This window comes from Anguilla rostrata, chromosome 5 (assembly GCF_018555375.3).
Source record: "Anguilla rostrata isolate EN2019 chromosome 5, ASM1855537v3, whole genome shotgun sequence".
Taxonomy (NCBI): Eukaryota; Metazoa; Chordata; class Actinopteri; order Anguilliformes; family Anguillidae; genus Anguilla; species Anguilla rostrata.
The window spans coordinates 38,186,606-38,198,780 of NC_057937.1; the positions used below are offsets into that span (position 1 = coordinate 38,186,606).

Genomic DNA, 12,175 nt, shown 5'->3' on the forward strand with positions numbered 1-12,175 from the left:
AATAAATAATATCATGCAAAGGATGACTAAGCATATCTGTCTGCAGTCTGTTTGCATCTTCACATTTCATTTGTATGCAGATTAATTATGGTGGTATATATATTCACTTTAATGGGAGCACTGGCTAAATGGAACGATGAAAGGAACACGGCTTTCAATTTAATTAAAATCTAATTAACATTATTCTGTTCAGGGCTGTAATTATTTCATTTGATATGAAGAACATAATTAATCGAAGGACAGAAAGATAGAACAAGGCTGGGGGGACTGTTCTGTATGACTTTTTTGTGGTTATCATATATTAGTTTCTCCCCAGTGAACAATGCCATTAGACTTGAATTAGTACCTTCATTGAATCGAGACCACGGATGATACATGGCACGCATTTATCATCGAGAACCGCAAATATATCGGATTTCGTTTGTAACCAGGCAGCTCACCAGATCGCGAAACTAGCAGGGACGAGGAGACGTGTTTTCGCAGGTGTATATCGAATCTGCACCTGTGTCTGTATCCAGGTAGAACAGCCTTTTCTAAAAAAAAAAAACCGTGTACTGTGTAGGAAACCTTTCGCTAATGGACACGCCTGTAAAAATGTCATCCTTTTCTCTTCCCCGGCCGGGCCGGCCGAAAAGAGGTGCGCTTGCTGCGGTGATGAAAGCGAGCGGGAGAAAGGAAACGGTCGGGGGTCGGCGCGGACTCGGCGGCATTGATTCGCATCGGTACTTACCGAGACGCGCGGTCTTCTGAGGAAGCGGCGTTGCGACGCGGCCGGACGCCAAACGGCCGCGCCGAATTCGGGGGGATATGGAGGCCTTCAGAATTAGCATCTCTTCCACTGAGTAAGGGGAACTTCCTGAACGCTGCCGGGTTGTCCTGGGGCTTGTGTAAACATGTAATAGTCTTCCGCAGAGCACACCGCACCGCATATTGAAGTATTAATGCGTGCTGTAAACAGTGTAAGAGCCATTTAAGATGGACTAAGCATTGTAATTGAATAGCTTTATAGAGCTCCAGTGGCAATTACATTTTACTCACTGAGCGCCCATTTTGTAGTCAAAATGAATGATGGCTCTGTTTGAAAAATCTCTGCTAAGTAACAGCCGTTGCTAGTCTTTGTTTTTCGCTGTTCGAGACTCGCAGGACAACAGGAAGCCCGGTTCGTTACCGGGGCAGTTCTTTGCCGCGATGGCGGTTTTGCGAGCCCCTCTCTGGGCTCCCCGCGTTTCGACGTGCAGCCGCGACCGGCAGCCGCCGCAATAATTTGTCAGAAGGCGTCCGACGTGTCAGCGGGCGCCGCCGCTGCCAGGCCTAATGATGAAAGCGCCCAGTGTGAGCCCGAGAGGAAGCAGTCAGCACAGACAGCGCGGTCAGGCGGCGGCTCGGCGGAAGAGCAGGTGCAGCGGACGCTCGCGTGCTCCTGAGAACCGCGGCGACGCTCACGCTTGACCTCTTTTTCGCTCGCCTCTGAATGTGTCACACGCTCGTTCTCAGACTCAATCCTGGGGGGACCGCTGTGTATTGCTGGCTTTCGTTCCAACCGCAGGGGTCCCCGGTCTTATCCGGAAAGGGCCGGTGTGGGTGACGGCTTTTTGTTTCAACCAAGCACTAACACACCTGATTCTACAAATCAAGGTGCTTAGCGAAGCACCTAATCAAGAAAAATGAACGGCTTGTTAAAATGATGGGATTGCTATTGCGGTTGGAACGAAAACCAGCAATACACAGTGGTCCCCCAGGACCGGGTTGGAGAACCGCTGGTATAAGAGGTGTGGCCGTTCAGGAGTTAAAGCCATAAGAGCCAGACGGAAGACTCTGAAAATGGAACGTATGGCGATGGTGAGCCGCGGCGTGGGTGTGCCACTCAAGGACAGTGCCTCGGTTATCACTGGTGAACAAGCCCAGCGGTGACGTTAGCTACGAAAAACTCATTCCCCCACTGCATTCAGTAGAAGAAATGGGGGGGGGGGGGATAAACCTTGGTCGAATCCCCAATCCCCCCGTCAGACCGGCAGCTGATATAATGTCTGCCCATCGTCCGCGGGGGATTTTTTTTGTCATTGTTTCGCGGGAAACCGGTCGGAAGCTGGACTTCTGGTGCTGGAATTGAGATGGGATTTTCAATTCGGCTGGGAGGACAAATGGAGAATGGAGACACAGGTGGCTCATCGGGAAAATTGAAAACACAGACTAGTGTTCACTGTTTCATACTGCAGCAGTATTGCAAAAAAACAGGAAGGCTAAAAATATTTATTCACTGAGATTTTCAGCACGAGGTTTAATGACATACAGACAATCTGTTTCCCATACATGATGTGATATGTCACTCCCACTGCAAAAACTCGGGCGGGGGGGAGGTGGGGAGCTTTAAGCTTCGCCACCTGTTTTGATTTTCCATAAATATTAAGAAGGTCATGAGAGCCAGCTGTCAGGGACCATAACACTCTGAAGTTAATAAAGAGCTAGCTCATGTGTGATGGGACATAGCCAGTTGCATAGAGCATCGCAAGTAACAGAATTTTTGAAGTCACTGCAAAATGTAATGGAGATCCAGTGAACTGAAGCCAGGACAGTGGTATCAGATAGTATATATATATTTCTGGTTTGCTTTTTCTTGTTAAAAACCCATCAGCAGTCTTTTTAAAAAAGATTTTTTTCCTGCTTCTTTCTAAGAAGTAGGAAGCATATAAGTTTGGTAATAGGTCACTCTGTGTATCTATCAAGATTGTTTTTTATGAACTTCCAGAGACAATCTGATATTACACCAATATCTCTAATATCTGCTTTCGGAGTAACAGAAAACCAATCCGTAGGACAACACAATATCAACTTATCACAGAGGCGCCTGGGACCGAGAGACATAATTTCTATTTTGTCAGTAATTTATTAATGTAATACTTCCAGTCATATAGATCCATTAGCCTCCAAGATATTGAGGCTGCACTGTTGGGTCTGTGAGACAGAAGCTTCATCCGGTTTCACTGGACTACGCGCCATAGTTCAGTATCACATGATGCAACTGCAAAATCAGCCATAATTCAGCATGAATGAATGAAAAAAATGTTCTACAAGATGATTAATAACATAAAATCCTGCTCTCTGCACTGCACACACACACATGCTGCATTGTGCTCATACACATACACGCACACACGCTGCATTGCGCGCGCGCACACACATACACACACATGTTGCATTGTGCTCATACACACACACACACACACGCTGCATTGCGCGCACACACACACACACACACACACAGGCTGCATTGTGCTCACACACACACACACACACACACACGCTGCGTGTATGTATGCCTGTGTGTGCTGTGGTATATATCATATTACGTAAAGGGCATGTCAGACTGGGCTGGTCTGATGCGTTGGAAGCGGGGCCCCAGCGGGTCTGCAGGTTAACTGGGCGCGTTGCAGTCAGGGTCTATGGGAGCCTGCATGCTGGTAATGAGGATACAGTTCAGACAGCGGAACCCAGTATTGACCCGCGCAGAACGGACTGTACATCATCTCAGCAGACGGCCTGTTCCTTCCCTTCCTATCTTTACACATTGCCGGAGAACATATTTAACCGGTCTCTTCAGTTTGATCTTTCCTACCTCGTCTCCCTCCGGCCCAATCCAAGGCGAGCCCGGCTCCTGTTCCCTGCCGGTTTTAACAACCCTGATTGTTTAATTGAGGTCATTACGGCTCCCTAAGCCTGCCACTGCCCGGCCGTGATGTATATCATACAGCGTGGAATCAATAACCAACCATCGCCATTGATAATGTCAGGTGAGGCTGAATTATTCATTAAGCCAGTGGTACAGTTCATTAATCCGTTCGCCCATCGTTATTCTATACCGCTCTGTCAGTTTTGTTTTGCGCAGTACATCAAGTCTGTCTGCGAAGAGGGGCGTAAATGAATCGGTCCGCACAGACGGGCGGCAAAGCAGGCCCCTCAGCCCGTGATGGCTCGCGCATCCGTCTGCACGCGCTCGAGTTGCACGTCAACGAAAGAGATTCGCCGTTGATGTGCCCGGCCTCGTCGAGCAGCGAGGCGGTGATGCTGCGATGTCACGTAAGCGGGAGAACCGAGCCGAACGCATCGGGGCGGTTATGGCTGCTGAAATGCAGAAACACAGAGGAGCTGCCCTCGGAAGAGCCCGGCGAGGGCGAGGGCGGGGGGGCGGCTGGACGGGTGCCGGCAGCCTGCGCTGGCGCTCGCGGCGGGAGTGGGAGTGGACTCCCGGTGGCGAGGGAGAGATTTCTCTCGGCGTGGGAGGCAGACTTGGCTCGTGTCACTCCGTGGCCCCCTTATTGGCTTCCGTACCGGAGCTCCATTAACAGTTCAGAGCCGCTGGCTCCCTGAGCACGCTGCTCCCGGAGTGAAAGATCGACGACGTCAGAGGCGCGGGTGCGAGGGTGCAGCCACCCCCTGCCCCCCACATTGACAACCAGAATTTTTTTTTTAAACTAAAGAACTGAATGACGACGGATAGAACATGTACCAAAACAAACAACATGTTATAGAGAAGAGAAAAGTAAGAAATAAAAATATACACACGGTAACCCTTGTTTTATTATTTCAGAAATGTCATTTGAGCATGCTCAGTTTCTAACAGCGTTCTGTTAGAAGCAAAAAAAAAAAGCATGCTTTACTTGACGGAGCAAAGCGATTAAATAGCCAATATTTTCCGTGACAAACACCCAGTCTTATTCATAACTGCTGTAATTTTATGCTGCATGAACCCGCAATAAAAAAACAACATATTTCCTTTCTTCTCACTCGCCCCCCTCTCATGTCATTTTCCTTTCAAAAGTCATTAGAATTCACTTATTTCAAAGCTGTTCTGTAAAAAATTCTTGGAAACAAAGGCTCCCCCCTTCAGCCCCCCAACCCCCCCCCCCCACGCTAGTTGTCAGCATACCCCCTGGCTGTTTACAGTTCCAACATGCTTGTGAAAGATGATGTTCACAGAACACAAAGTTGAACCAGCTATAATTATCACAAATTCCAGTTTTTAAGGCATCATTTTACAAATGGGAGTAGTGTCAAGAAGAGCGACAAGCCCTAATCTATCATATCAGTTCTCCCGATCGGAATCGCTGCCAGCCAGTCTGCTTGGATTCCACTGAGTCACCCTGTTTTAGGGACAAATAAGAAACTGGCAAACACAAGCTCCAGTGAAGATTTTTTAAGGCATGTCTGAATACATGTTGGTTATTTAGCGGCGTTAGCTCTCATAGCACAGCGTGCAATAGGCAATAGACCTCAGGACGCTTTACGCACTCCATTTACATTACACAGCCTCCCCCCCATCACTGTTAGTGCATGCTCTCTACCACTGTTCTCCAGTATGTCCTTAGTAGTGCATCTGCTAACCAATAATCATTTCCGCTAATGAATTCAAAACTACTCATGAAAGTTGTTTATTGATATTCGGTTGAAAATATGTCCTCGCTCTAATTTACGGTGTTACGTGCATTACGAAACATCAGCTCCTGGTTCTGCTTGAGAACTCTTAATATAGCAATTTCTGACCACCTGCGCATTTAATTCCTCATAAAGTTAGGGCTGCATTTTAGCGTACCTCCAGAGCTGTTCAAATATCTCAGAGGCATATGGAATAATTAAATACATTAGCAGTCTCAGCATAGCTGTCATTTTACTTCTACTTGCACTTCAAAACACCAATGTTTGCGTTGCCTTTGCAACGCGCGGCATCTTTTTTTTGCTCAGTCAAACCAGTTCGCCTTCGTCTGGGTATAAATTTGTCGAGCGCAGATTAAATTTGATGTATTCCGTGAGTCATTCCAATATAACTTTAAAAGGGGACTTTTGGATGGTTTATTTCCTAATTTCACCGCATAACATAGCAGCAATCTCCAAAAGACTTGTTTAATATCCTCCGCAGGAAACGCACTGATGTCCGAACTTTTGTTCCTGAAGGTAGCGCGTTTGATCTGAGACGCTACGTTTCTTTCCCGTGAGATCAATGGAGCTATCCCTGCCGCTGCTGCATAGAAATCAGCTGCAGCGTGCCTTGGGCTGGCTTTATTGGCACGCGCACTGAAGACGCGCCGGGATATATTTTCATATTCGGGCTCGGGTTTGGCAGGCGAGACTGGGCAGCAGCGGCCTTTTGTGGAAGCGCACGTGGCCGCTCGTGCAGAGCTAACGCAAAAACATTCTGTTAATAAAATCAAAAAAAGATTATAGTTTTCAGTACGCTATTCATAAGCTTTCAGGACCGAATCACCTGCCTGTGCAGTGATTATATGTTATATTCTGACGTATAAAGTGGCTTTTTCCTTAGTATGATATTAGAGGAGGTTTCACTCTCTAAATTCACTCTGCATACTAACATCTAATTAGAATGCGTGGAACGCAGCTATGTGGGATCATGTGAGGTTGCTCCGACTCGTCAGAACCCAAATCTCTGAATATGTCCCGCTCATTTATTTTTCCTTCCTTTTTTGAAACACGCAGTTTGCACCGGTAGGTTAATTCCCATTGCTGCAGCATCCTCCATCGAGGGGCCCTCGCATGCACATTTTCCCTCTGCAGCCAGCCTGTCGTGGTGCTGCAGGACTGCACAGCTGAGGCAGCCGCCGCTGACAGAGTCCAGGCGCCTGATTGACAGCTGCTGATGAGCAGAGAGGCGGGGAGTATCCTGGAAACTCCTCCCACCCTCTCTGGGTGATGCTGTGTCCCCCTTATGGCACTACCAGCCTCAGTTGGCACTGATCACAGCAACATCATGTGCTTTTCAAATGCGGGTCAGGGAGTTTCTACCTGTGCTTTTACAGCTGTACTGTTCTAGTTTACTAGTAACAAACATGGTGACAAGAAGGTGGAAATCTAAGTGTTTGATGAGATCAGCTTGAGTACATATTGGCTTTATATTGATCATGCATCTGCATACCTTGCGTGAATCCGATTTAATGATATTAATTTCACGATGGCAATAAAACATAAATGTAATATACTATAAATGCACTCTAACAGTGTCTAATAAATCTCAATTTGTGTTGCATTTTCTTTAATGTTATGAACACTTGCTTAAATCTGCCGGAAGTTCAGGTGCATTGCAATCTGGCACAATCCTATATATTGTATGGCTAAAGCAGTTATTAAAAGGGGTCATTAAGGGATTTTATAGTTTCGTGTTTATTCGTTAGAAAATGTACCATTAGCCTTCAATTAGTGCCAGTGAATGCTTCATGTAATGTACAGTTACGACATGCAGTCTTATCGTCAGAGTCCACGTATCAGTAGCTATTAATGAATACACATGCAGTTTTAATTGCCTTAAATTTTGCTACAAAGGCTTAAACCCCTCCCAAGGCGAGACACGATCACAGATACCGTACAGTCTTCAGCTAACAGATGGATGTGTGTGTGTATGCGTGTGTGTGTGCGTACGAAGGAAGAGTATTACCCAGGACACAGCATGCGGTCTCTCTGGCTTTGTGTGCACGTGCATGTGCGTGTTTATAGAGAGGACAGTATTACTAACATGGCATTTGTAATGCCTCTGGCTGTGCGTGTGCGTGTTTAAAGCGTATCGATGCAGAGGAACCCGCGTGCATGCGCATGTGTGTACGCCCACGCCTGTGTGCATACCGCCATGCGTGTGTGTGAACAACGCAGACAGCGCTATTGGTGCTCGGGATGCACACCAAGCACGGTCACGGTCCCCCGATTCCTAAAATAGGGTCACGTCTCACAGTAGGAGCCCCTGAGAAGCAGACACGCTCCCTGTCTCGGGCAGGAGAGGCACCTGGAGCCAGCGGCAGGTTCATTGCCACGGAAACACGAGCAGCGCAGGGAAGGCTGATACACGCACACAGCACAGAAACAGCGCTCCCTTTCACACACAGAACCGCTGCTCCTCTGGCTTCACCCGCCTTCAGTATGAAGTGGCATCGCAGTGGGTCTGATTGGCCTGGCAAAAACGCCGACCAATCAATGCATTCATTTTATGCGTAAATAAGCAGATTAACAAGTCTTACACGCACGCAGTGTACCATGTCTGATGGAGCATAACGTTGGGCCCATTGCAAAGGCAGCCAATCAGCGCAAACGTTGTTTTTAAGCCCCTTGATTTAAAGAGTAGTGGGTCTTTATTTTAACACTCGCATTCTGAATTGTACTTCATCACTAACTTAACATTGACATCATACTTTTTTTTATAGGCATCCTTCTTCATATTTGAGTAAGGCAGTTGTGCAAGTTACGTGCTGTAAATCGCCCTCAGCTGAAGGCGTCCACTTAATGATTAAACTATCATTATTGATAAGTGCTGTTGCTAAATGTGTTTCATGCATATTAAAGACTGGAATGGGCTGTCCTGGCTGGATTTGTGGCGTTTCTTCAGGCGAGGAACCTGCTGCCGGTGTGCTAATTCTCTCGCCTCCCCCCTCCCTCCAGGTCCCTCTCACAGGGCTGACCTGAGATGACCCTGGCGGAATGTAGGCCGCTCCACGCTCGCTGCAGGAGGCGGAGACTGCGAGCGGCGGCCATGAAGCTCCCCTGCTCCTTCTGGTTTCTCCTGCTGTTCGGGGCCGGAGGCCTGGTGCTTTTCATCCACCTGCAGGACCTCTCCGAGATGGTGCAGCAGCAGGCTCCAGGTCAGTCAACCCCCCGCCTCCCCCCCCCCAGCCCCCCGGCCCCCCGCCCGCCAGCTCCGCTAAGGAGACCGCTGCGTGTGCCGGGCGCCTGGGCCGCGGTGCTTCGGGGCACCGGCTGGCGCGGGAGCGGTGAAAAACCAGCCGCGGTTGACGGGGCGGATCGGGACTGCCAATCCCGGAGCGGGAGACGCGGAGCGCGCGCAGGTTTCCGCGGTTACTCAGCACTTAGCTGATTGACTGCAGCGGTTCGTCACGCGGTCGGCTGCGCGGTTTAACAGGCTGCACCTGGTTCCTTTGGGTCTCGGTCGGTTGCCGACGTTACGGTGAAAATAAGAATCAGCGCGTCCTGCGAGTCACCGGGACCGGGGCGGGGCTACCCTGAAACGAACTGCGCTCGAACGACCGGGCCATCGAACGCAGAAAAAGAGCCCGCTTTTATTTCGCCTGTTTTTTTTTTCCTCAGGAAATGGAAGCCGTTTCATTTGTTTTTATAAAGCTATTAAAATAATCCTAGGATATTTATGCGCGCTCGTTTCCCTGTTTACAATACGTTAATGCGTTCCATTTCCGATGATTGCATTAATATGACTGCTTATTATACAGTGCGCTTACATTTTAGGAATTTAGCAGATGCTGTTATCCAGAGCTACTTACACAGATTACTTTTTTTTTTTTTACACGCAATCCATTCACACAGCTGGAAATTTACTGAAGCAATATTCAGGTGAAGTAGCTTGCTCTAGGGGAGTACAACAACAGCATCCCAGCTGGGAATCGAACCCACAACTCAAGCCCAGTTCTATTAGCATGCTACCACCCCACCGCCCTGAAGCTCCCTTCCATAAGACAGAGCTCCGTTTCTCCACTTATTCTGTGGGCAAGACTTCCCTCAAAGATGCCTTGCCTTGATAAAGCTGAAAAGCAGCAGTTTTGTCTCTCATTAACAATAAAATCTGGAGACACCCACAGCACATACCAGAAAATACATCAGCTATGGTCTCCATTTTTTCCCTGCGCACAGATCGATATCGCTAGCGGGAATTACCGCTTTCCATTAGAAAGACCCGTTCGGCCCATCCACATTTCCACAGATCGCAGTTTGCCAAAACCGGACTGTTATTGGTAGGCAGAGGGAGACGGGAAACCGCCCAGAGCGCGCTTTCACCGCTGACAATCAGCGGGGCTCCGAAACGAAACCGAAAGTTAGAGGAAGAGGACGGCCCGGCGAGCGAAGGCCGACCGGAATAGCGAGCGTTTGCTTTCCCCGCTCTGTCTCTTCCCGCTGCCGTCTGAATCGGGCGACAGAGAGCGCGCGAGGCGAGATAAGAGCGGGAATCCCGGGGCTCTAATGTCTCGCCGGCGGTGGGAGACAATTGGGAGGAACCGTTGTGTCGCCGCGGTTCTCTCCCCGCCCCACGGCTGAGTCCTGGCGCTCAAAGTCAACGGGGCCCTCAGAGTAACGCTGGAGTGTCAGCGAGGCCGCTTGAACAGAGGCTGCTGTAGCACGGCGGCGCTGGCGTTGTAGCGAAACATGAAAAAACGAAACAATGGCTGCTTGACATTCAGTGACTTATCTAAGGAATTACGACAATTACTGGACGGTGTGTTTTGCCTTTTCCCGTTAAATCTTTTCCTTTTATTTATCTCTCCCATTTGGGGGTGTCCACTCTATGAAAGTCAGAATTAAATGGAGCCGGCCGCTGCCTCTTCCCCCTCTCTGCGGTCCAACCGGCTGATCTGTGCAGTTATTGCATCAGAAGAACGCATTCCTGCAGCTCAGCTGGACCCCAGGTGGCGCAGATTAACCAGAGGAGTAGCCACAGCGCAGGAAAAGCCTTACCTGGGTGGTTATCTAAAAAGCCATCGATTTTGAACGCGGTCTGTATAAAAAAGCATCTCGCGCCAAGCTTTATTAATTACAGCATCTTCTGGGGCATTTACATGACACAGTTAATTGAGCTAGCTCGCGAGCGTGCTATAAAAAGCAAGACCGGAGATAAGTGTGGGAATTAATGAGATGTTTTCTGGCGGGATACGCTCCTGTTCTGCGAGGCACGGAGCCACAGCTGCCACACGATCGCCGCACGCTGCGCTGGGCGCGACCCGGGGCTATTTACTCCTGCAAGCTCTCGCAGTTTGTGCCGCGTGTTAGCAGGAGCCTCCGCTCCTCCCTCCAGGACGGCCTCGGCTGCGCGTGTATTTTTAGGGAAAAGCGCCGCGATTCCATAAATTATCCAGAGGAGAGGCGCGCTCGTAAACTCAGGAGAAATTCCTCGTTCCATTTATCAAAGCTAGCGGCAATCGCAGAAGGTGCCCGGTGCCCGTGTAGTTTAACACCGGCGGGAAACACTTACGACAGCAACTTCGGCTCGGGTCAGATTTTTCCTCCGCGCCGTCCCCGAACGCAGCGCTGAGGCGCGCTCGCACATTCGTCTTCCTGACGCAGGAAGAAAGCGCGGCGTGGGTTAAAACATGGATCCCGCGCCATTACCGGCCTCAGAAATGCACTCTGCACGATTGACTCCTTCCCATGTTCCATTGATCCCGCAGCACTCAATGAACATGTGTACGGGCACCGAAAGTCATTCTCTCACAGACTGCGTTTCTTTTGTTTCATGGGGGGAAAAAAAACAGAACGTCGCGGTGAAGTGTGAGAGATCCATTGAAGACTGTTCTGTTTCCTGCGAATAGCAGCATATTTGCAAAGTCTAGACACAGGCACAGAGCGAAAGGCCGGTTGTCACTGTGAAGTACTGTGTCTGAATGTGTAATTCCGGGCTATTACTGCAGCCTTACAGTGTGAGCATTCTTGCTTCTTTCAGAGCTGGACCTCGTCAACATTGCCCGTAGGCCTACTGGTGTTGTTAGTTTTGTAAAAGGTGACAGAGAACACACCTTACACCTCCCCCTGACCCAATCCTGATACGTGTTTAGAATCTGGCCTCAATACAAAACAAGTTGTTAACCGCCACTGGCGATATGTGAAATCCTTTGTGGCTGTCTAAATCTGTATGAATATTTCGAATAAACAGCCTGCACCACAAAACAGAGGACACTGGCCATTTGCAGATTTTTACAAATTCTGATTCCCAAATTTCCCCATTTAATATAATTTGGACAGTGAAGCCACACAGCATCCTTTGTGATGATCAGAGGAGATATTCTCTGAAAGGTTATGTTAGATGCCAGATGTGAATGTGAATGCTTGCACAAGCCTTGAGATGGTGGTAGATTTATTACACTGAATTCCTTCAGAGATTGTTAATGGGAATAGTAATAATAATGTTAATGCACCCAACGGAGTTTTAGAGCAGATAAAGCCTCTGTGAAGTAGTTACAAAGGGACTCCCTCTTTGTCTCCAGTTTAGACATTTCAATCTGCTGAGGCTCGTCTGTGGACGTCGTAGAGCTTTAATAAGTGCTGTGGATTGCAGGTTCCATCTGACCCGCCTTCTCCTTTCTCCCATTCCTCCGACTTTGGTTCCCCGCGGTAAAGATAACGCACAGTACAATAGCACTGCAAAGGCCACCGGCTCCAGCACATC

The 12,175-nt window shown here is 48.8% G+C and overlaps 1 protein-coding gene across 1 annotated transcript in view; it reads left to right on the plus strand.

The window, feature by feature from the left end:
* The window catches only part of LOC135255228 (carbohydrate sulfotransferase 8-like), a 162,298-nt gene that overhangs the window by 36,641 nt on the left and 113,482 nt on the right, over positions 1 to 12,175 (plus strand). The window contains exon 2 of the mRNA XM_064336106.1: positions 8,431 to 8,630. Coding sequence (XP_064192176.1) covers positions 8,456 to 8,630 — 175 coding nt within the window. The 5' untranslated portion in view covers positions 8,431 to 8,455. The remainder of the gene's footprint in view (positions 1 to 8,430; positions 8,631 to 12,175) is intronic.